This window comes from Sphaeramia orbicularis, chromosome 18, assembly GCF_902148855.1.
Source record: "Sphaeramia orbicularis chromosome 18, fSphaOr1.1, whole genome shotgun sequence".
Classification (NCBI taxonomy): Eukaryota; Metazoa; Chordata; class Actinopteri; order Kurtiformes; family Apogonidae; genus Sphaeramia; species Sphaeramia orbicularis.
The window spans coordinates 10,281,055-10,306,825 of record NC_043974.1 but is presented as its reverse complement, the minus strand read 5'-3'; the positions used below and the strand labels follow the sequence as shown (position 1 = coordinate 10,306,825).

The 25,771-nt window shown below is 33.8% G+C and overlaps 1 protein-coding gene across 1 annotated transcript in view; it reads left to right on the top strand.

Moving 5' to 3' along the window:
- The window catches only part of htr2cl1 (5-hydroxytryptamine (serotonin) receptor 2C, G protein-coupled-like 1), a 402,018-nt gene that overhangs the window by 359,061 nt on the left and 17,186 nt on the right, over positions 1 to 25,771 (top strand). The window contains 2 exon segments of the mRNA XM_030162626.1: positions 22,679 to 22,842; positions 23,661 to 23,811. Of these exon segments, the coding sequence (XP_030018486.1) occupies positions 22,679 to 22,842; positions 23,661 to 23,811 (315 nt within the window).

Genomic DNA, 25,771 nt, shown 5'->3' with positions numbered 1-25,771 from the left:
AACACTCTAGACACCATTTTGAAGCACAAACACAAATACTAGCTGAATTGGGGTTCAAATAAATATATTGTTACATGTAAGAATATTGAGACAACAGACCGCAATCGTCCAAAGCCTTGCCCCCTGCTGTCTGACCAACAGAAGAATTCTCAAAGCTTATATAAGTTTAGTCTTTTCCCATGTTAGGTTAACTGCGAATTGATTGGTTAAGTAAACTCCGCCTATGTACACTTGATCAGTGAAGTCAGTAGTGTTTTCTTAACCCTTTCATGCACAGTGGTCACTCCAGTGGACAGTCCTTCTCCAGCTGTTCTTTTGTATATTCATGGGTTTTGTTGTTTTAGTTCCATATCAGCCAACACAGTGGACACTTGTGCATCATCCCATACACTGACATTCATATCATTCCTGTAACTTTGCTGTTCTAGATAAACCTGATCTGCACTAACATGTTTGTGTAAATCAATTTCTAATTGTCATTAGACTGTAATTTACAGGGTTTTTTTTTTTCAACTTTTTTGTTTCTTTTTGCATATTATCTCCATGAGGTGAGTAATAACTAGTATTAGAGTATGTTAAAATGTGAGAAAACATCAGATTAGCAGCATTAAAAATATTTTTATTTCATAGTTTTCACACTTTATATCAGTAAATACAGGTTTCTTTGCTTCAAAAATTAACCCTTTCATGCACAGTGGTCACTCCAGCTATTCTACAGCTGTTCTCTTATATATTCATGGATTTTGTTGTTCTTTTTTGTTTGTTTTATTGTTGTTTTTTTTTGTTTTTTTTTACACATATCTTTATTAAAGTTTTAAGACACTACATATCTTTTCTGGCATGAATTGGTAACATTATGTAGATCTCTCCAGAGCATAAACCACCATAATCACAAGCCCTCTCCATAGTTTTTACACAATTTATCAGTAAATACATGTTTCTGTGCGTCAAAAATTAAACGTGTGGTGTCCAGCCGAGTGGACATTTTTGCAACGTCATGAAAAATACGCTCATAAGATTTTTTTTTTTTTCATTATTTTTTTTTTTATGTTTTTTTTTTTTTCTTTTTAAAATTATTTTTATTTAATTTTTTAATTCATTTTTCAGAAGAAAAATTTCAATCGCATTGTTTTTTTCATGCCCAAAGAGGAATAAAAACACTCAGGAAAAAAATTTGATTAAGGTTCTCATAATTTGTGCATGAAAGGGTTAAAGAGAAGGTAGACAGTAAGTCTATGACTCATCAATTTGTAGACAGTGAAGGAAACAACAAGCTTGACATGTTCACAGCAGGTGGTCCAAAGTTATGCAATGTTTAAAATGGGAATACTGGACACTGCAAAATTTCACTGTTTTTCGTCAAAGGTATTACGCGTCACACAAGCACCCTGCATGAGTGTAATATATATTCAGCATGAGCCAAACATAGGATAACGTTAGCCTTTCATAATGTTAGCTTTTCATTTAAAAACAGAACAGTAGATATACAAAAGTTTTAGAGGAAAACAGGCTGTATAAAGGCGACTGATTTTACATGAGTCATGGTCTTATATTCTGTAAAATATCTGTATCTCATGTCATCTAACAGCTTTTAAATGATGTCAAATAGGCATTCCTGATTGAAGCAAAATCAGAGAAACATCATGAAAAGTCTGCGTAATTCACCCCTGATCTCTGTATCTGTCTTTCTTCCCCTCTTTGTTAGAACGTTTTTAATATCTATACCATAGCCTGGAGTTATGGATGGTTTTTTTTTGTGCATGTTTGTGCATTTGAAAGCATCGCCTCCCTCTGAGCGAAGGGGATTGGATGACTTTTAAAACTTTTCTCCCAGAACTCCCTCTGTTTGACCTCGGTGCATCCATTGATGTCGTTCCATGCCCTTTAAGACCCAGGAGGGCTTTAATGCGTGAACACACAGTAACAAACACACTCATACACACACACAGGCATGCTGTGTGTATGTATCATTAGCTGGAGTCGTGTCCTCTGACCCTACAGTAAAGGCAGCTCTATGTGGTTATTGCATTAAACTGGATGCACAACATCCCCCTTGGGTCAGACTGTGGATCATCATAATGTCACCGCCCAAATGCAAATCCTATTTTAAGGAAATCTATTAAAGTGATTCTGATCAAATGAATACAAATGAATTCAGTGACCTTAAAGTTTTATTAGAGGAGGATTTAGATTGTTGATGATAAGATATAATTAAAGCAACAGAAATGAGTCTTGAACTTAGGTGAAGTTACGTGAATAGAACTCGTGATCACGATGTGCATGAAAATAGCTTGTTAGGGACCGAGCCGAAAGGTAAGGCCCTCTCACACAGTGAGAGGCCTTGCCTGCAAGCAAGGCCCTATTGTTTTTCGTTCGTTTTTTATTTTTATTTTTTTGTTGGATAGTGCTCTACAAATCATCCACTGACACTTATGACCTAACTCCAACAGGAAGTTCGCAATTTGCCTTTCAAAATAAAATTTTTAAAACTAACTCTGATGACACCGTATATCGTATTGACTTCTAAATAGCGCCAAAAGATAGAGTGAACCCTCCTCAAAAAAGTGATCTCGTACTTTTTCCATAACTGTCTTAGTTTTTTTTTTTTTTTACAAGCCCGCAAAGTTGCCATGTTTGGAACTCATTTTTCACTTTGGAGTTTTTCTCCACATGTGACATATCTACGCGTTCACAGGACTCAGCAAAACATTCACATGCAAAAATTTTTGACATACGATGTACGGTTATTGATTTATAACAATTTTTTTTATTTTCATACATTTTCCTCTTTAGACTGCCATTTCACCCCCTTAACATGCTCCAAAACTCAGCAGATTTGCCATGTATGTCATGGCTGGTGAACACTTTCATACAATATCAAAATTAACCCCTTGGGTGCAAAAATGGACTCTGTAGCGCCACCTATGTACTAAAAAACACACAAAATCTGCTGTAGCGGCCAGTAGGAATGTCACAGAAACATGAAACAAATGCCAAAATGTTGGTCTGATTGAGCCGACAAATCATACACTGACACTCATGAGCTAACTCCAACAGGAAGTTGGCAATCTGCCTTTGAAAGTTACTCTACGTTTCTGCAATTACTGCTTATTCATTTAAGGCCTTTGACACAAAAGTTGTACCTCATTAAATTCCCACAAGTCTGCAGAATCCAAAACTGAAAGAATTTTTCAGATACGACCTACGGTTATGGAATTATGGGGATTTTTGGAAGACTATGTTTACTTTCACTTTTCACAATGACAAAGTCCCTATAAAACTCTTCCTGGTGCACACATTCAGGTGTCTGTCTATAGTGCAGTGGTTCATGTAGCTTCCTACGGAGCTGAAGGACCCTGGTTCAAATTCCAGGCAACCCAAATTTTTTATTTTTTTTTTCTTTTTATTTTAAAACAGGTTTTACTGCATTGTATTGTGGATATTGGACATTTTGCACACATTCAAAAGTACACGGAGTACATTTTTTCAAAATAAAACGCCTATTAAAAATAATACATATTGTCTATTACATAACTTCTTCTCATTTTTATGACCAAACGCTCAACTGTTTGTACAATGTTTCTTCATTCAAAAGTACTCTTTCTCACAGACACACATGCTCACACAATAGGGTTTTTCCAAAATAAAAGCCTTAAATGTGAGAAATCATCACTTTCATGCTCAATTATTCATACAATTTCAATTCATTTTTCAAACTGATTCTTTCTCTCACATACAAAACAAATGCACATACACACAGTAGGGTTTCCAAAATAAAAGTCTTATTTAAAGGTGATGGTGGTTTCAGCAGAGGGTCGCTGGTGTTCTGTACAGATGTAAGGAGGACGGACACTAAAGGGTGGGAACTGGTATGGGGTCGGAGAGGTGTGAGTGGAGCTGAGGTGTCGACGGTCACGGGAGGCGGATCGCGGGGGAGGCGGAACGCCCGGTGCAAGGTCCCGCCCAATGCTGCTTGCAGCTTTAATTTTGACTTGATTTTGTAAATATTAACCGTTCAAATATTATTTATCTCTCTCAACGAAAGTCAAATGGTTATTGAGCCAGGTTGCGATACTGTATATCGCAGGCGTCAAACATGCGGCCCGGGGGCCAAATCCGGCCCGCCAAAGGGTCCAGTCCGGCCCTTGGGATGAATTTGTGAAATGCAAAAATAGACATTAAGAAATTAACAATAATTTTAGTTCAGGTTCCACATTCAGACCAATTCAATCTCCAGTGGGTCAGACCAGTAAAATTCTATCATAATCATCTATAAATACTCACAACTCCACATTTTTCTCTTTGTAAATGTAAATATTTTCATGTATTTACTCTAAAACAAAGTAGAATTTTACAAAATATGTGAATAACCTGAACAAATGTGAAGAACCTGAAATGTCTTAAGAAATATTAGTGCAATTTTAACAACATTCAGCCTTATACTAAATGTTTTGTGTATTTATAGATCCACTTTTAAAACGAAAATGTGGAAATGAAAAACTGAGGCAGAATATTGTTAAAATTACACTTATTCTTTCAGTTGGTTGAAGTTATTCACATTGTTTGAAAGGACCGTTTGTAGATGTAAACATTTTCATTGTTTACTGTTACTTTTTTCACTGTAAAACATAGAGAAAAGTTTGGAGTTGACTTTATTTCTATATTATTATGTTATTATTTTACTGGTCCGGCCCACTTCAGATCAAATTTAGCTGAATGTGGCCCCTGAACTAAAATGAGTTTGACACCCTTCCATTGGTAGATTTTTGCTTGAATTAAGCAAAAAAAAAATCTGCCAATGGAACAAGTGAAAATTATCTTGGTAAGATTTCTTGAAATAAGATGTTCAAGATCTATTGTCTAAACATAAATTATTATATCTCACTAGAAAGTTACTCTTTAGGTGATTATGTCTTATTTTAAGTGTGATGAGATATTTGGACTAGAAAGAGAAAAATACATTTGGTAAGATTTATATTTTTTCCAATGAATCTTCTATTTGTTTTCCTCCAAACCATAACTGTGCATTTGCTACTGTCATCATGTACTTACCATGACTGTATTTCAGGGGTTGGCAACCTGCAGCTCCAGAGCTGCATGCGTCTCTTCATCCTCCTTGTAGTGGCTCCTCCCTTTACTGTGGCCAAGCTAGCCGCTAGCGTTTTTTTTGTGCGCTACTCATTCGACAGTTACGGTAGATGAGCTGCATGGAGCGAATGTGCCAACAAAAGTAAGGGCTCATTTATGCTCTACGTTAAAGACGCAGACAGATACGGACGGAGGGTTCTGTCCGTCCTTTGTATATTATTTATGTACTTCTGTCCGTTTTCCGGGAGCTTGCGAATCTGAACCCAAATGGAGAATATGGAGCAGTACAACTGGGAACTGAGGAGGAAGTGTTGAGTTTTGAAGAGAATCATTTTCATAATTAGCGATACTTTTCATAGAGCGACTGTATGAGTATGAGTACTGTGTACTTTTGGGGTAATCCTACAACAGATTCCCTTCCAAGATACAAAAGTGTGTTTTTTTTGTCTGACATAGGCTTTAAGACTAAATTCAATGATGAATAAAATTATTTTTTCCAATAAGTACCTCATGAGTTTGGCATATTTGATATTAGTACTTCATCTACTATTAGCACATATACTATGAACTACTTTTACTTTGTACTTTTGGAGTAATCATACTCAAAAATCCCTTCCAAGCTCCAAGCGTTTGTTTTCGTCTGAAATAGGCTTTAAGACTAAATTCAATGATGAATAAAATCATGATTTCCCAAAAGTACCCCATGAATTTGGTTTTTTTGGTATTAGTACTTCATATACTATTAGCACAAGTACTATGAACTACTTTTACTTTGTACTTTTGGAGTAATCATACACAAAATTCCCTTCCACGCTTCAGAAGTGTTTGTTGTCATCTGAAATAGGCTTTAAGACTAAATTCAATGATGAATCAAATTATTTTTTCCGATAAATACCTCATGAATTTGATATATTTGATATTAGTACTTCATCTACTATTAGCACATATACTATGAACTACTTTTACTTTGTACTTTTGGAGTAATCATACTCAAAAATCCCTTCCAAGCTCCAAGCGTTTGTTTTCGTCTGAAATAGGCTTTAAGACTAAATTCAATGATGAAAAAAATTATGATTTCCAAAAAGTACTTCATGAATTTGGTATATTTGGTATTAGTACTTCATATACTATTAGCACAAATACTATGATCTACTTTTGCATTGTACTTTTGGAGTAATCATACCCAAAAATCCATTCCAAGCTCCAAAAGTGTTCTTTTTTTCCCATCTGAAATAGGCTTTAAGACTAAATTCAATGATGAATAAAATCATGATTTCCCAAAAGTACCCCATGAATTTGGTATTTTTGGTATTAATACTTCATATACTATTAGCACAAGTACTATGAACTACTTTTACTTTGTACTTTTGGAGTAATCATACACAAAATTCCCTTCCAAGCTTCAGAAGTGTTTGTTGTCATCTGAAATAGGCTTTAAGACTAAATTCAATGATGAATAAAATTATTTTTTTCCAATAAATACCTCTTGAAATTGGTATATTTGGCATTAGTACTTCATATCCTATTAGCACAAATACTATGAACTGCTTTTAGTGGGTACTTTTGGAGTAATCATACTCAAAAATCCCTTTCAAGCTCCAAAAGTGTTCATTTTTTTTGTCTGAAATAGGCTTTATGACTAAATTCAATGATGAATAAAATTATGATTTCCAATACGTACCTCATGAATTTGGTATATTTGGTATTAGCACTTCACATACTATTAGCATAAAATACTATGAACTACTTTTACTCTGTACTTTTAGAGTAATCATACTCCAGAATCCATTCCATACTGCACTTCTGTTTGTTGTATTCAGTGGTTTTAACAGATAAAATGTAAAAAAAGATTAAACATTTTAGAAGTTTATAAGCTCTGCTTTTTTTTCTTTTTCTTTTTTTTTTTTTTTTTTGCGGATCCAGACTATTTTTTTTTTTTTTTTGGCAGAAGATGGGGCAAAATGGCTCTTTTGATAATAAAGGTTTCAGACCCCTACCCTATTTCTAAGTCCCATATATCTAAAATGTTCATATAGCGTGATATTGCTTCATTCTTTGTGTTGGCTGTGTACAGTAAACTCACAGGCATTTGTTTTTGTGTTATCACTGTAGAAACAACCACAAAAAGTTGACAGGAAAGCAAAAACCCACAGTGTGTTTGTATTTGATATTTATCAGTAGAAAACCTCTAACCAATGAATTAAACCAAAACAAAGTACAATTCCTAGAAATGGAGAGATTTTATCGTACAAGCAGGTCTGAGAGACTGAAATGATTGACACTTCCAGGTTTACTTCCATCTTTCGTGCTCTTCAGTCCTTCACAACTGGCTGCTTTTGAATCATAAGAAATCCGCTGTTTTTCCGCTGGCATTTCCTTGACCCCTGTGGAGGTTCTGCGACGCTACATGCTGCTGTGATTGAGGTCTGGGAGGGCTTACGGCGATCAATGCCCAAGGATTAGCTACGAAACATCCCAGAGAAGATCCTTCTCTCTGGTGTAATAGCACATCGCTGTTTGACTTAAAGGTTGTTTCAATCCATCGGACCAGTAGATCTTATGTGACCGCAGCTTAAGAGCATCATATAAGCTTGTGTTTAAATACACATGTCTATGCCGTATAGCACAGGTGTCAAACATGCGGCCCGGGGGCCAAATCTGGCCCGCCAAAGGTTCCATTCCGGCCCGTGGGATGAAAGTGCAAAAATTAACCTAAACAGTCAAGGTTGTCAAAAATCATTTTAGTTCAGGTTCCACATACAGACCAATGTGATCTCAAGTAAAAATAACAACACAATAATCCATAAATAACGACGACAAATTTTCTTTGTGGAAAAAATTTAAGTGAAAAAAAACAAAACAAAACATTACACTGTGAAAATATTTACATTTACAAAACTTTCCTTTAACAATAAAATGCAAATAAATACATCAATAAAAACAAAGATGAACAACCTGAATAGTGGAATTTTAACAATATTCTGTCTGTTACTAAATGTTTTGTGCATTTATGGATCCACTGTGATCTGGAGTTGTGTTAATAATAAGAGATGTAATATTGTAGAAATTGTTCAAACTTTAGTTCCGAACTCCAAAATTTTAACAATATTCTGGCTGTTACCAAATGTTTATGTAACACTGTGTGTAAATGTACATGTATAAATTAATAAGTCGAGGCATAATATTGTTAAAATTGCACTAATTTTTCAAATGAAATTTCTGTTTTTTCAGGTTATTCACATCTTTTTTGTAAAATGTAAATATTTTCATAATTTAATTGGAGTTTTTTTTCCATACTAAAACAAAAAGAAAAACTCGGATTTGTCATTATTTATAGGTTATTAAGTCATTATTTTACTGGTCTGGCCCGCTTGAGATCAAATTGGGCTGAATATGGCCCCTGAACTAAAATGAGTTTGACACCCCTGCCGTATAGTTTAGTTTGTTCCACATCGTAGTTAAAATAAAAAAAAAACTTCCATTCTAATTTCACACACCGTTACTGCAAACACAATACGCCTCCTTCTTTGTCAGTTTCTCAAAGGTATTTTGACGACTGGTTTAGCACAATCACGGATAAGCTCGCCGCAACAAAACCTCAATAGTATCCAGCGGAGGGGGGGATCAAATGAGACGTGACCCTTATTTAGAAAAAAAAATACAATGCACGCTCTGTTGTTGTAATGGAGATGACATACACAAATACAAGAAGAGATTTCCCAACCAGAAAAGGAGGTTGGATTGGGTCACTTGACAATCACAGAAGCAGATATGGGGTGGATTATTGCATATTTCTGTTTGTATTTATGCTACAATTCCTGAAAATGAACTGGAGGATAATTTCGCCTTATAGTCATCGCTATAGGGCTGAACAATAAAAATACAGATCGGTCTTGATTAGTCAAATGATCGACTTATTCTAGGGATCATATGGATTCTGACAATAAAAAAAAAAAAAAGTAGCAGCAATGTTATATCCTCCTGAGACCCGGCAATGCGTTTTTGTTCTCTGTTTGACAGTTGTACTTTAACCCTTTCATGCTTAGTCAATATTTTTTATTGAGTGATTTTATACCTCTTTAGGCATGAAAAAAAAAAAAGGATTTTTTTTTCTTTTAATGAATGTTTTTTTTATGGATTTACAAAAAATGTCCACTCAGCTGGATATTGTACTTTTAATTTTTGAAGGAAAGGAACATATATTTAAAACCCATCATCAGAAAGTAAGATAAGATAAGACAAGACAAGACAAGACAAGACAAGACAAGATAAGATAAGAAAAGATAAGATAAGATAAGATAAGATAAGATAAGATAAGATAAGATAAGATAAGATAAGATAAGATAAGATAAGATAAGATATGGTAAGATAAGATAAGATAAGATAAGATAAGATAAGATAAGGTAAGATAAGATAAGATAAGATAAGATAAGATAAGATAAGATAAGATAAGATAAGATAAGATAAGATAAGATAAGATAAGATAAGATAAGATAAGATAAGATAAGATAAGATAGGATAAGATAAGATAAGATAAGATATGGTAAGGTAACACAAGCTAAGATAAAATAAGTTAAGGTAAAGTAAGGTAAGATAAGACAAGACCAAATAAGATAAGGTAAGGTAAAAAAGGATAAGGTAAGGCAAGGTAAGATAAGATAAGATAAGATAAGATAAGATAAGATAAGATAAGATACGGTAAGGTCAGACAAAATGAGATAAAATAAGTTAAGGTAAGGTGAAATAAGGTTAAATGAGATAAGAAAAGGTAAGGTAAAGTAAGACAAGATAAGATAAGATAAAATAAGTTAAGGTAAGGTAAAATAAGGTAAGATGAGATAAGAAAAGGTAAGGTAAGTTAAAGTAAGGAAAGACAAGGTAAAGTAAGGTAAGATAAAACAAGACCAAATAAGATAAGGTAAGTTAAAATAGGATAAGATAAGATAAAAATAAGTTAAGGTAAAGTAAAATAAGGTAAGGTAAAGTAAGGTAAGATAAGACAAGACCAAATAAGATAAGGTAAGGTAAAATAGGATAAGGTAAGGCAAGATAAGGTAAGATAAGATAAGGTAAGACAAGATAAAATAAGATACGGTAAGGTTAGACAAGATGAGATAAAATAAGTTAACGTATGGTAAAATAAGGTAAAATGAGATAAGAAAAGGTAAGGTAAAGTAAGACAAGATAAGATAAAATAAGGTAAGGTAAAATAAGGTAAGATGAGATAAGAAAAGGTAAGGTAAGTTAAAGTAAGGAAAGGCAAGGTAAAGTAAGGTAAGATAAGACAAGACAAAATAAGATAAGGTAAGGTAAAATAGGATAAGATAAGACAAGATAAGGTAAAGTAAAGTAAGGTAAGATGAGATAAAATAAGGTAAGGTAAGACAAGATAAGATAAAATAAGTTAAGGTAAGGTAAAATAAAGTAAGATAAGATAAGGTAAGACAAGATAAAATAAGGTAAGGTAACACAAGCTAATGTAAAATAAGTTAAGGTAAGATAAAAGAAGGTAAGGTAAAGTAAGGTATGATAAGACAAGACAAAATAAGATAAGGTAAGGTAAAATAGGATAAGAGAAGACAAGATAAGGTAAGGTAAAGTAAGGTAAGATGAGATAAAATAAGGTAAGGTAAGACAAGATAAGATAAAATAAGGTAAGGTAAAATAAGGTAAGACAAGATAAGGTAAGACAAGATAAATAAGATAAGGTAAGGTTAGACAAGATGAGATAAAATAAGTTAAGGTAAGGTAAAATAAGATAAGATGAGATAAGAAAAGGTAAGGTAAGTTAAAGTAAGGAAAGACAAGATAAAATAAGGTAAGACAAGAAAAGATAAAACAACTTAAGGTAAGGTAAAATAAGGTAAAATAAGACAAGAAAAGATAAGGTAAGATATACTTTATTGATCCCTCAAGGGCACAGATACTAAACATGCGGCCCAGGGGTCAAATCCGGCCCGCGGGATGAATTTGTGAAATACATAAATTACACTGAAGATATTAACAATCGGGGATGTCAAAATCATTTTAATTCTGAATCCACATACAGACCAATCAGTTTTTAAGTAGGTCAGAACCAGTAAAATACTATCATATTAAACCTAGAAATAATGAAAACAGCACATTTTAGCTTTGTTTTAGTGTAAAAAAGTAAAATTACATGAAAATGCTTATATTAAAAACTGTTGTTTTACAAAAAATGTGAAAAATCTGAAATATCTTTAGATAAGTAAATGCAATTTTACCAATATTCTGCCTGTTATTAAATGTTTCATGCATTTGGAATTGTACTGTAAGTTGTAATGCACATGTATAAATGATAAACTGATAATCTGAGGCAGAATATTGTTAAAATTGGACTTGTTTTTCTTAAGATGTTTCCACTTGTTCGTGTTATTCTGATTTTTGTAGATGTTAAAAAAAAAAAAATCTTGAATTAACAAAAAAAAAAAAAAATCTTGAATTAAATAAAAAAAATATCTTGAATTAAGTCAAAAACATATTGAATTAAGCAAAAAAAAAATCTTGGATTAGGCAAAAAATAATCTTGAATAAAGAAAAAAATAAGAATAAGAATAAGAATAAAAACATGAATTAAGTTAAAAAAAAAAAAAAAATCTTGAATTAAGCCAAAAAAAATGTTGAATTATGAAAAAAAACAAAATTTAGAATTAAGCAAAAAAAAAAAAAAAATCTTGAATCAAGCAAAAAAAATGTAATAATAATTATATATTGTTAAAATTGGACTTGTTTTTCTTAAGATGTTTAAAGTTGTTCATATTATTCAGATTTTTGTAGATGTAAAAAAAAAAAAGAAATCTTGAAATAACAAAAAAAAAAAAAAAAAATCTTGAATTAAACAAAAAAATCTTGAATTAAGCCAAAAACATCTTGAATTAAGCAAAAAAAACAAAAAAAAACAAGTTGAATTAAGCAAAAAAAAAAATCTTGGATTAAGCAAAAAAGAATCTTGAATAAAGCAAAAAATAATAATAATAATCATGAATTCAGGAAAAAAAATAAAATAAAATCTTGAATTAAGCCAAAAAAAAATCTTGAATTAAGAAAAAAAAAATCTTGAATCAAGAAAAAAAAATCTTGAATTAAGCAAAAACAAAAAAAAAAGATCTTGAATTAAGTAGAAAAAAAAAATATTGAATTAAGTAAAAAAAAAAAATCTTTAGTCAAGCAAAAAAAAAAAAAAAAAATCTTGAATCAAGCAAAAAAAATCTAATAATAATTATATATTGTTAAAATTGGACTTGTTTTTCTTAAGATGTTTCCAGTTGTTCATGTTATTCAGATTTTTGTAGATGTAAAAAAAAAATAAATCTTGAAATAACAAAAAAATAAATAAATAAATAAATCTTGAATTAAACAAAAAAATCTTGAATTAAGCCAAAAACATCTTGAATTAAGCAAAAAAAAAAAAAAAAAAAAAGTTGAATTAAGCAAAAAAAAAAATCTTGGATTAAGCAAAAAAGAATCTTGAATAAAGCAAAAAATAATAATAATAATCATGAATTCAGTAAAAAATAAATAAATAAATAAAATCTTGAATTAAGCCAAAAAAAATATTGAATTAAGAAAAAAAAACTCTTGAATCAAGAAAAAAAAAATCTTGAATTAAGCAAAAACAAAAAAAAAAGATCTTGAATTAAGTAGAAAAAAAAATTATTGAATTAAGTAAAAAAAAAAAATCTTTAGTCAAGCAAAAAAAAAAAAAAAAAATCTGGAATCAAGCAAAAAAAATCTAATAATAATTATATATTGTTAAAATTGGACTTGTTTTTCTTAAGATGTTTCCAGTTGTTCATGTTATTCAGATTTTTGTAGATGTAAAAAAAAATAAATCTTGAAATAACAAAAAAAAAAATAAATAAATAAATCTTGAATTAAACAAAAAAATCTTGAATTAAGCCAAAAACATCTTGAATTAAGCAAAAAAAAAAAAACAAGTTGAATTAAGCAAAAAAAAAAAATCTTGGATTAAGCAAAAAAGAATCTTGAATAAAGCAAAAAATAATAATAATCATGAATTCAGTAAAAAAAAAAAAAAAAAAAAAATCTTGAATTAAGCCAAAAAAAAAATCTTGAATTAAGAAAAAAAAACTCTTGAATCAAGAAAAAAAAAATCTTGAATTAAGCAAAAACAAAAAAAAGATCTTGAATTAAGTAGAAAAAAAATTCTTGAATTAAGTAAAAAAAAAAAATCTTTAGTCAAGCAAAAAAAAAATAATAATTCTTGAATCAAGCAAAAAAAATCTAATAATAATTATATATTGTTAAAATTGGACTTGTTTTTCTTAAGATGTTTCCAGTTGTTCATGTTATTCAGATTTTTGTAGATGCTAACATTATCATAATTTAATTTGACTTTTTTCCACTTTTATTATTTCACTGGAGATCATACTGGGCTGACTGTGGCCCCTGAACTAAAATGAGTTTGACACCCCTGCTGTAGAGTTACAGTACGTGACTATCTGACTATACATGTACAGAGGCACCACTGTCCCATTATCGCAGAAAAACAGAGCTGAATTTTTATTTTTTTCTTGTAGTTATTAGATAATTACCTCATTAATTCAGAAAAACAGACCGAATTTTTAAAAAATAGCTTATTTTTCATTGTAATTACAAGGCAATTACCTCGTTAATTTTAGAAAAACAGAGCCGATTACTTTAGTATTTTTTCATGTGAATGCAATACGCCTCTGTACTACAACCAATGATTTTAGTGGGATTTTTTTTCGATTCATTTTAACTGAAAAGGTATGTTTCTTTATACATGGGGTAACACCACAATGCTCCCTCTTATGACATTTTAACCCGTTCATGCATAGTGGTCACTCCAGTGGACAGTTATTCTACAGCTGTTCTATTGTATATTCATGGGTTTTGTTGTTTTAGTTCCACACCAGCCGACACAGTGGACACTTATGCATCCTCCCAAACACTGCAACTCATACAATTATTGTAACTTTGCTGCTCATGATAAACCTGATCTGCATTAACATGTTTTAGTGTAAATCAGTTGCTAATCGGTATTAGACTGTAATTAACAGTTTTCTGAAACAAAAAAGTTTTTTGTTTTGTTTTGTTTTGTTTTTGCATATCCTCCTGAGACCCAGTAATGCATTTTGTCCTCTTTAGCGGACAAAAGTTTGACAGTTTTACTTAAAAAAATGGTGTGCATCACAAAGGACATTCCATTAAAAAAATCAATCAATCAATAAAAAATTATTTTAACCCTTTCATGCATGAATTATGAGAACTTTAGTCGAGACATTTTTCCGGAGTGTTTTTATTCCTCTTTAGGCATGAAAAAAACAATGCAATTGCAACTTGAATATTTTATTTATGAACCTATTTTTCATGGCGTTACAAAATGTCCACCATACTTTTAACTTTTGAAACAAAGAAATGTGTATTTAACAACATCAGAAAATGATATACTGTGGGAAGACTATGTAATTAAACATTTTTAATGCTCCTAATCTGATGTTTTCTCACATTTAAACATATTCTAATACTAGTTGTTACTCACTTATTGGAGATATTATGCAAAAAAAAAAAAAAAAAAAAAAAAAAGAAAGAAAAAGAAAAACTGTTAATTACACTCTAAGAACAATTAGCAATTGATTTGCACTAAAATATATTCCTGCAGATCAATCTATTTAACAAGAACAGTAAAGTTTCACTAATGGTATAAATTGCAGTTGAAATACAGCCAGCAATGCATGGCGTCAATTTAGTGGACATCATTAATTGCAAATTTCTTCCAATATAAAATAAATATCTGAAATTTTTAACACTGATATTAATCCTTAGATGTTACTTGATGCTAGCATATTTTTTCTACCTTCAGGGGTGTCCTGATATTGAAGGATTTACAAGATATTCCTGGGATGTTCAGCATTTCTGACTTCCTGTCAGCCATCTTGGTTATGAGTAAGAAAAAAAAACAAAAAAAAAAAAAACAAATGCACTTCCCATGACTGGCCAATAGGTGACAGTGTATGGGATCATGTACAAGCGTCCCACTGTGTTGGCAACTAAAATGTCAAAACTCATAAATATACAGGAGAACAGCTTTTGAAGAGCTGTCCACTCCACTGACCACTATGCATGAAAGGGTTAAAAACATATCTGAAAAAACTGTTGCATTATGCAGTTTCCAATCATGACCATTTTTTAATGTAAAAAAGCTAAAACTGTCAAATTCCTGGGTCTTTGGAGGATTTTATCTTCATGAATTGAGTAATAACTAATATTAGAGTATGATCAAATGTGACAAAATAATAGCAATTTAGCAATTAGCGGCATTAAAAATGTTTTTGTTTCATAGTTTTCACACAGTATATCACTTTCTGATGATGATTTTTAAATAAATGTTTCTTTGCTTCAGAACTTAAATGAATGGTGTCCAGCTGAGCGGACATTTTTGTAATTCCATGAAAAATAGGTTCATAAAAGAGGAACAAAAACACTCAAGAACAAAATATTGATTAAAGTTCTCATAATTTATGCATGAAAGGGTTAAACATTTTAGATCAGTAAATGTTTTTGGTTGCCAGTGGATGTTTGGGTCTTTATGGGTTAAAATTTGCCACATGTAAAAAAAAAAAAAATAATAATCATAATAATATTAATAATAATGTGAACAACCAAAAAAAATGTGAATTCTCACTATGAATGTATGAATGAATCATGAGTCGATGCTGCTAGTGAGGTCCATTAGTCAGAAATTTGGGTTCTACGGACACCAACAGAAATAAAAAGTCCACTATTAATGCAAGCCAATTCATCCTCCCGGGCAGAGCGTGTGCAGTCAATTGCAACGATTTCATTAGAGGAGCCGCCGGTGCTCTAAATTGTGTTTGGATGTTGGCCTGGTCACCAGCTGGGTGAGAGAATATAATGTACCTCGCACTTAAAGAATTACAACAAGCCACACGGTGCGGGAAAGAGAGTACCGAGTCAGTCTGTCAAATAGTGTTGTTACAAGGAGCCGTAAAAGCCTGGAGTGTTCTGAGATGGAGCTAAGGTCTAAAGTCTGAACAGAGCAGCTTATGAAACAGAAGCGGTTAGTCTACGCCAGGGGTGTCAAACATGCGGCCCGGGGGCCAAATGCGGTCCGCCAAAGGGTCCAGTTCGGCCCCTGGGATGTTTTTGCCAAGTGCAAAAATTCCACAGTCTTGAATTGAACCAAGCAAAAAAAAAATTGGCTTGAATTAAGTAAAAAAAATCTTGAATGAAGCCAAAAAAGAAAATAAATCTTCAATTAAGTAAAAAAAAAAAAAATCTTCAATTAAGCAAAAAAAAATTAGCTTGATTAAGGAAAAAATCTTGAATGAAGCTAAAAAAAAAAATAAAAATCTTCAATTAAGTTAAAAAAAAATTTTTTCAATTACACAAAATTTTTTTTTGCTTGAATTAAGGAAAAAAAAAATTGAATGAAGCCAAAAAAAAAAAAAAAAAAAAAAAAAATCTTCAATTAAGTAAAAAAAAAAAAATCTTCAAATAAGCAAAAAAAAAAAAAAAAAAAAATCTTCAATTAAGCAAAAAAAAATTAGTTTGAATTAAGGAAAAAATCTTGAATGAAGCCAAAAAAAAAAAAAAAAAAAATCTTCAATTAAGTAAAAAAAAAAAAAAAAAGTTCAATTAAGCAAAAAAAGTTTAGTTTGAATTAAGGAAAAAAATCTTGAATGAAGCCAAAAAAAAAAAAAAAAAATCTTCAATTAAGTAAAAAAAAAAAAAAAAATGTTCAATTAAGCAAAAAAAGTTTAGTTTGAATTAAGGAAAAAAATCTTGAATGAAGCCAAAAAAAAAAAAAAAAAAAAAATCTTCAATTAAGTAAAAAAAAAAAAATCTTCAATTGTGCAAAAAAATTTAGCTTGAATTAAGGAAAAAATCTTGAATGAAGCCAGAAAAAAAAAAAAAAATCTTCAAGGCTAAAGATGTTCATTTTGTCTTCTGTTTATGTAAATATACTATTTTATTTTGTTCAGACAAGGAATATTTTTTAGATGCTACCTGCTTGACAGTTTCGACTGTGACTCCATTCTTCCTCAGAAGCGTCATCCGACGTGTTGCTGACGTGTCATTTATCAGCTGGCCGGCTCAACGGACCAATCAGAGCCTGGGATTTCCTCCTCCAGAGACCACCCAAGGCTGAGGAGGCACGGTCGGCTCAACAGGCTCTGATTGGTCCGTCGAGCCGACCAGCTGATAAATGACACGTCAGCAACACGTCGGATGACGCTTCTGAGGAAGAATGGAGTCACAGTCGAAACTGTCAAGCAGGTAGCGTCTAAAAAATATTCCTTGTCTGAACAAAATAAAATAGTATATTTACAAAAAATCTTCAATTAAGTAAAAAAAAATCTTCAATTTAGCAAAAAAAAAACTCTTCAATTAAGTAAAAAAAATCTTCAATTGAGCAAAAAAAAGTCTCAAATTTAGCAAAAAATCTTGAATTAAGCCAAAAAAAAAAAAATAAAATCTTGAATTAAGCCAAAAACAAACAAAAAAAAATCTTCAATTAAATTAAAAAAAAAAAAAAAATCTTGAATTAAGCCAAAAAAATCTAAAATTAACAACTTAATTTTTTTTCTTTGTTTTAGCACAAAAAATAACATTAAATTATGAAAATATTTACATTTACAAACTATCCTGTAACACTAAAATGTGAATAATCTGAACAAATATGAACATGTCTGCAGGGACGAAAAAAAAGATACAATTATTTCTGTACCCATTTTATTCCAAGTAAAAATTAAAAATCGCAATTAAAAGTAAACATATAATGACATGTAAAATGAAAGCCGCCAACCCGATATCACGTTATCCATTTGAAAATCGGTATTTGAAAACACGTACCCAACATTAACAATGACGATGTAGCTTTATTCTCGCACACAGATTCTGCTTGGATGAAATAACAAAAGCAATAGTTTATTTACACAAACGTACAAACGCAGTTTTTCGATGCGAGGAAGATGGCGATGCTGGAGTCCAACTTCTCACTCAGTTTGAGCACTGAGGTTGGTGGGCGGTGCTTTTCAGAGTCATTATTTTTTTAACACTGAAAGGTATCTTGCTCTTATCGGTGTTGAATTAACTTTGAGAGAGTCAATTTACTTTAACACTGAATATATGACACTGACAGTGTAAAACCTCTGTAAACTCCAATTATTTTCACCGACACTGGAAGTTATCTTGTTAAATTTTACTCTGTCTATTGTTGGAATAATTCCGAAAGAATTAAAATACTTTGACACTGCATTTTTTACACAATTTGCAAATTTACTGTGTACAAGATAGAGGGGTAACGAGCAATCTAGATTCAAAACAACAGATATTTATATTCGTCACCATGTTTATAGAATGACTTCTCCTGACATCTTGCGATAATAAATAAACAAATCATCGCATTTGTGATTTAATGGAAAAACCGACATTAAGCACTTCTGTTTTTTTTTTTTTATATTTAGTAAATATTGGGAAAGATTTGCGCAGATGTCCAATGGAAAAGCGGCTACTATTGCATGTTAAGAAACTAATATCAAACAGCCTCGTTACAGGGTTTATTTAAAATGTAGTTTGATTTACTGTCATTTTATCTTGTTTTGTTAGTGCTGGGCAGCGATTAAAATTTTTAATCGCAATTAATCGTGATTAATCGCATAGTTGTTTGGGGGGGGGGGGGGGGGGGGGGGGGGGGGGGCATCAACCACGTTTCAGTGATATTTCAGACTGGAAGTACTCCGGTGATAAAAATAATTCCACATGTCAGTGCTTCCAAACAACTGTTTCCTTCTCAACCCCGCCATCTGAAGACATTTAAAATGAAAATGTCCATGTAAAAAAACACTACTTTTACACATGTTTATGTCCACACCCGTTTATTTACAGTTGTGAGTGACTGACAGGAGTCTTAAGCCCACTAATAAGTACTAATACTAATAAGCCCAATAATATGTGATGTTCAGCTGTTCAAAGCAAGCAAAAGGGGGCCCTCTAGTGGTCGGAATAAGTTGCACTAATGTATGTTTTGTCCTTTCGGTGTTAACAAAACATAAGACATAAGAAGAAGAAGTTCGGACATAAGAACAAACTAACAGACACGTTTCTTTCACTCTGTTTGTATGGCCCCAAAAACGTTTGCCTGTGAGTATTTTATGTTCAGTTGTTGTAAGAATGAATAGTATAAAATATCTCTGATGTGAACTTTGTTGCTGGATAAAAAGACGTTGTAAATCTTAACTCAATCTGTAAATGCTAATCATTAGCGTGTCTATGGATTTTCCCATTCAAGTTAGCATTGAGCTAATCACATCGTAAATAAGTAAAGGTTAGTTCAAAGGCTGGTATATTATACCTAAACACAACCAATGAATTTACATAAACTTAGCATGAGCCTGCGTAAAGAATTAACAACCCATCTCCGACTGCTAGCATAAACGAATTAGCTTAAACATGTTAATAACACATTGTAATAAACACATCCAAAATAACGTCATAAACATGTTTCTAACGGCACGTTTGCATGTGAAATTATTTAGCAAACAACAGAATGATTGACACATACAGGCGCTGAACTGCAGGAGTTACACAAAGTTTGATTCAGCATTACTCGGAAAGTTCGCTGGCTTTTCTCCTCTCAGCCAAAATAAAAGCATGAGTTTCAAAATAAGAGTCCGTATGTATAAATCAACTAAGACTTGCTTGAAAGGCAGAACAATAATAAAACAGTGTTAACGTGAGATAAAAAAAAAAAACAAAAATTGTCGGCGTTATTTAATGAATGCGTTAACGCGGTAATAACGCGTTAACCTACCCAGCCCTAGTTTTTTTATGTTAATGAATAAAACAACAGCATGTGCACAAACGTAAATAAAACATAAGTAAGACAACCTCAAAGGTACAAGCATGTACTGTGTTTTTTTCCATTTATAACAGGAGCATGTTATCTTTAATGTCGTAATAACATGTTCGCTGTTGTTCATTAGGAGATGATTGTGTTTTTGATTTATGGTCATTACTCTGAAATAGCTCCATATGCTTCCCCATAATGACTCCAGCGCTTAGGGTTTTTTTTTTTTGAAGCAATTTAACCATAAAATGAATTTTTTTTAACACTGGAAACTCATTATTAGATTATTACTAAAATCTAAAATTCCATGTAATTAATCACAGCCTTTGAGTAGATTTATTGTAACAGAATCCCACATATAAAGATGCCGGGGCACGATTCTGGGTTAAATAGTGAACGAAGCCGTTTGTGCACCCTTGAACGCACCCCACACACACACACACACACACACACACACACACACACACACACACACACACACACACACACACACTGAACTGAACTATTCCAGCTTGGACGTCTAAGGATGACCCCAGTTATTCCACACTGGTGATTTTATTAACACAACTTTAAATCACAGGTGTCAAACATGCGGCCCGGGGGCCAAATTCGGCCCACCAAAGGGTTCAATCCGGCCCCTGGGATGAATTTGTAAAATGCAAAAATTACACTGAAGATATTAACAACTAGAAAAGCACTCTGAGAGCGCAGACCTCCGCCAAGGCAGATCAGTGCCCCCCCCCCCATCACCACCAAAATTTAATCATTTGTTCCTTGTGCCAGTATCAATATTTCCTGAAATTTTCATCCAAATCTGTCCATAACTTTTTGAAAGATCCGGATCAGTCTTTGCCATTTGATAGAACACCCCATTGTAAATCCCTGAGTCAAATTGCATGAGATTTGCACAATTCCCCCATATTGTGATTTCCACCATAAACATTAGTCCCATATTTATTTTCCCTATATTTTAAGATTCCTTGACCATGAAAACATACCATTAGCAACTGGATTCATAATTATATCCTTATTAGTTCAGTAGTTATTCACGAAAATCACATTTCTCGTAATGGCGGTTTTCTTCTGGATCTAGCTCCTTAAGTATTAAAGCTACATGAAATCCGGTGGCATACTCCCGATGCGGAACTGACTGAGCTACACGATGGCGCTTGTCAGAAATTTCTACCTTTAATATTAAAGACACAGTAGGCCAAAAAGTAAGGGCACCCCCATTTTTTATATAAATTGAGCTAAAATCCGCCTTCTGGATCAGATCCGGATCAGCCTTTGAAATGTGATAGAGGACCCCATTGTCAATTCCTGAGTGAAATTTCATGAGTTTTGGTCAATAATTAAGCGAGATATTGGGAAACGAAAATTTTGGCCCCATTTACCACAATGTTAACGAAAATTTCAAAGTGATCCAGAATCCAGGATTTCTTCCGGATCACCCCCAAAAGTTAATCATTTCTTCCTTATCCCATTTCCAATAAACCCTGAAAATTTCATCAAAATCTGTCCATAACTTTTTGAGTTATGTTGCACACTAACGGACAGACAAACAAACCCTGGCAAAAACATAACCTCCTTGGCGGAGGTAATCAAGGATGTTAAAATCATTTGAGGTCATTTCAGTCTAAAGTGGATCAGACCAGTAAAATACTATAATAATAACCGATAAATAATGAAAACTGTCAATTTGTCTCTTTGTTTTAGTGTAAAAAAAAAAGTAAAATTACACAAAAATGTTTACATTTACAGACTAGCCTTTAATAAAAAATGTGAATATCTGAAATGTCTCAAGAGAAGTATGTGAAATTTTAATAATATTTGTCCTGTTATTTAATGTTTTATGTATTTGTGGATCCGCTGCGATCTCTAAGTTGTGATTCACGTGTATAAATGATAACCTAAGGTGTAATATTGTTAACATTGCACTTATTTTACTAAAGAATTTTCAGGTTGTTCATATTTGTTCATGTTAGGTTCAAGTACAATTCGTAAACATTTTCATTACGGAATTTACTTTTTTCACTCAAAAGTTCTGATCCTATTGTTTATATTATTTTACTGGTCCGGCCCACTTTAGATCATATTAGGCTGAATGTGGAACTGAACTAACATGAGTTTGACACCCCTGCTCTAAACGGTCACTGTTGGTCGTAACCACGGCAACGACAGGACAAACAGATTGTATAGACAAACTGCTTTCTGTTCCATTCCTCTCATCCATGTGCTCATATTTCATTACGTGCACACACACACACACACGCTGATGTTCATATTTGTTCAGGTTATTCACATTTTATTGTTACAGGATAGTTTGTAAATGTAAATATTTTCAGAATTTAATGTTATTTTTTTTGCACTAAAACAGACAAAAATTGAAGTTTATCGGCATAATGTAATATTTTTTTCACATCAAACCGAGAAGACCATATGGAGTCATTCTTTTTTGTAGATTCTTCTGCTGTTATTATTTTCCTGTAGATCATATTGGTCTGCATGTGGAACCTGAACTAAAATGAGTTCCACAGCCTTGACGGTGGAATTTTTGCACTTTGCAGATTCATCCCAGGGGCTGCAGTGGACCCTTTGGCGTTTGGCCCCTGGTGATGTAAAGTCACGTGTGTGATGACCAGGAAACGATGAGCTGCATCAACATTAGTATAAAACCTAAAGATCCAAATGTTTCTTTCTGTCTCTCTCCAGGTGTGTCGATGCCTATTCCAGTGATCGGCCTCCACAACGAGGACAAGGTCTTCGTAAACGGCAGCTGTGTCCTCAACGAGGAGCGCTTCATGCTGATTGGCTCCTTTGTGGCCTTCTTCATTCCACTGGTCATCATGGTGGTGACGTACTGCCTCACCATTCAGGTGTGTGTGTGTGTGTGTTTGTGTGTATGTGTGTGTACATGTTTGTGTGTGTGTGTACATGTTTGTGTGTGTGTTTGTGTGTATGTGTGTTTGTGTTAGTGTGTGCCTGTGTGTGTGTTTGTGTGTGTATGTGTGTATATGTTTGTGTGTGTGTGTTTGTGTGTATGTGTGTTTGTGTTAGTGTGTGTATTTTGTGTGTGTGCCTGTGTGTGCGTGTGTGTGCCTGTGTGTGTGTGTGTGTGTGTGTGTTTGTGTGTGTATGTGTGTTTGTTTTTGCATGTGTGTTTGTGTGTGTGTATGTGCGTGTGTGTGTGTTTGTGTGTGTATCTGTGTGCGTGTTTGTGTGTGTGTGTTTGTGAGTGTTTGTGCGTGTGTGTATGTGTGTGTGTGTTTGTGCGTGTTTGTGTGTGTTTTGGTGTATTTGTGTGTGTGTGTATATGTGTGTGTGTTTGTGCGTGTGTGTGTGTTTATGTTAGTTTGTGTGTGTGTGTGTTTTTGTGTGTGTTTGTGGGTGTGTGTGTGTATGTGTGTGTGTTTATGTGTGTGTTTGTGTGAATGTGTGTTTGTGTGTGTGTGTGTGTGTTTATGTTAGTGTGTGTATGTGTTTGTGTGTGTGTTAGTGTGTGTATGTGTGTGTGTGTTTTTGTGTTTGTTTGTGTGTGTGTTTGTGTGTATGTGTGTGTTTGTGTGTGCATCTGTGTATGTGTGTGTGTGTGTGTGTTTGTGTGTGTATATGTATGTTATACCTGAACCCTGACACTACTTTTGTTTGTTTTTTTCTCCTCTTCTTTGTCTCGTCGGTCTTCTCTGTCCTCCAGGTGCTCCAGAGGCAGGCCACTGTCTTCCTGTGCGAGGCAAAGACTTCCTCCTCCCAGCAGCCTTTGCATCCACCAGCAATGACAAACACGTTACAGCCTCCGCCCACCGCCTTCCACCTCCCTCAGATCAACACACTCGCCCCTCCAGAAGGTAGGCGCCGCATCTCCATGTACCAAACCAGAACTCGCAAAACAGTGGCGGCTGCTCGTCTTTCAGACAGGGGAAGCTCATGTCGGCTTACGTTAAAAAAATGGTCGAGTTATTTAAACATAAATTCGGCCCTCCGTTCCTTTTCAAGAAAATGTTCAGTGACTTTATCGTACCAAGTGGGCATCTTTTCCAGGGAATTGATAGCTAGTTTATTCCGACCTAGCCAACAGTATGATTGATTTAAAGGAAAGAAATAAGAAATTTTTTTTGGGAGAATTTTTTGTTATATTCCTTAAAATCCCCTTCACACCCCGATTACAACTAATTAATGAAATGCTCTAACACAAAAATTAGAAAAATCAGTCACCTGTGGAACGGGTAGGACTGAAAAGACACCATCCAATCATTTTGAGTAGAGCCCGACTGATATGGGATTTTTGGGGCCGATGCCGATACCGATATTGGGGGCGAAAAAAGCCGATATCCAATATATTGGCCGATATCTGATTTTGGCCGATAACCGATATATTGACTGATATATGAAATAAGAACACTGATCTACACAGGATATAATAAACTTTTATCAGATAATTGTGGACAGGTGGATTATCGCGGTCCATCCTCATCAGAGCGCGGTAGCGGTCTGTGATTTTCGGCGGTGGGGGGGGGGGTTAGCAGTAGCTCTGTGATTATATAATTGTGTGTGTGGGGTGATAGTGTCATTGTCCGAGCAGGAGTGAAAGTGAAACTAACTCGCTTTACTGTTCGTCTGACTCTCCGTGTCGCACACACACACACGGACAGGAGCAGCGAGCGACAGAATCTCAGCACAGCAAAAAAAAATGTTAATATATCGGCTACATCGGCTTCATATTGGCCGATGTTGATTAACTGGTGAAACGCTACAATCGGCCCGATTAATCGGCCGGCCAATTAATCGGTCGGGCTGTAATTTTGAGCGCCCACTCGAAATGATTGAACGGTGATATGTCTATCAAACTCAACTGCCATTCGCGCCTCCCCCCTTCCCCCCTTAGCGCGTACCCCTCTTCGCATTCCCAGAGGCTGGAGCGCTTGTACAGGAAGCGTAGCTAGAGCTTGGCTATATTATTTATATTAGGATGGAAAGTTCACCTGCAAACTGTTTAGTCAAAAACATAAACCACTAGGAAATGTAACATTAGTCACATAGGTCTTAACTGGGGCTGTTCTGGAAGAGCAGGGGGTGTTAGAGGAAACAGCCAGGGCCGTAGTCAGGGTAGGAGCCCGCGGCGTACGGGAGCAAAGCAGGGAACAGAGCCTCAGCCGGTGTCGGAGACAGTTTGACTGGACCAGACCGGACCGTAGACGGCGTCGGAGCCCAAACCCGGGTACGAAGCATAGCAGAGCCGGCAAATTGTTGCTGTGCAGCGCTAGCGCTCGTGAACCCTCGGGAACAAGCACGGCGCGTGCCACCACTCTGGAGGCGTGGCTTCAGAGGGACGTCTGAAGAAAGGGGTTTGGACTTTTGAACTGAGTATTTTCAAAATGTAGCTAGCTCGAACCGTTTTTCCAACATCTCAGAACCCCAACGTTTAACTATCTACAAAACGATATTAAACTTGAAAAAGAAATGATTAAATTATGCTAAATTGAAACAAGAAAGTACAACGAGTGTGTTTTATTTACAGTGCAAGAAATGAACGAGTAACTTCGTAGTGGTTTCTCTCTCGATTTCACGGCAGAATGCGCGACGGTATTAACCCTTTCATGCATAGTGGTCACTACAGTGGACAGTTACTCTACAGCTTTACTCTTGTATATTCATGGGTTTAGTTGTTTTAGTTCCATATCAACCAACACAGTGGACACTTGTGCATCATCTCATAAACTGCAATTCATACCATTATTGTAACTTTGCTGTTCTTGATTGGTTCTTGAGTGGAAATCAATTGTTAACATTTATTTTTTGCATATTATC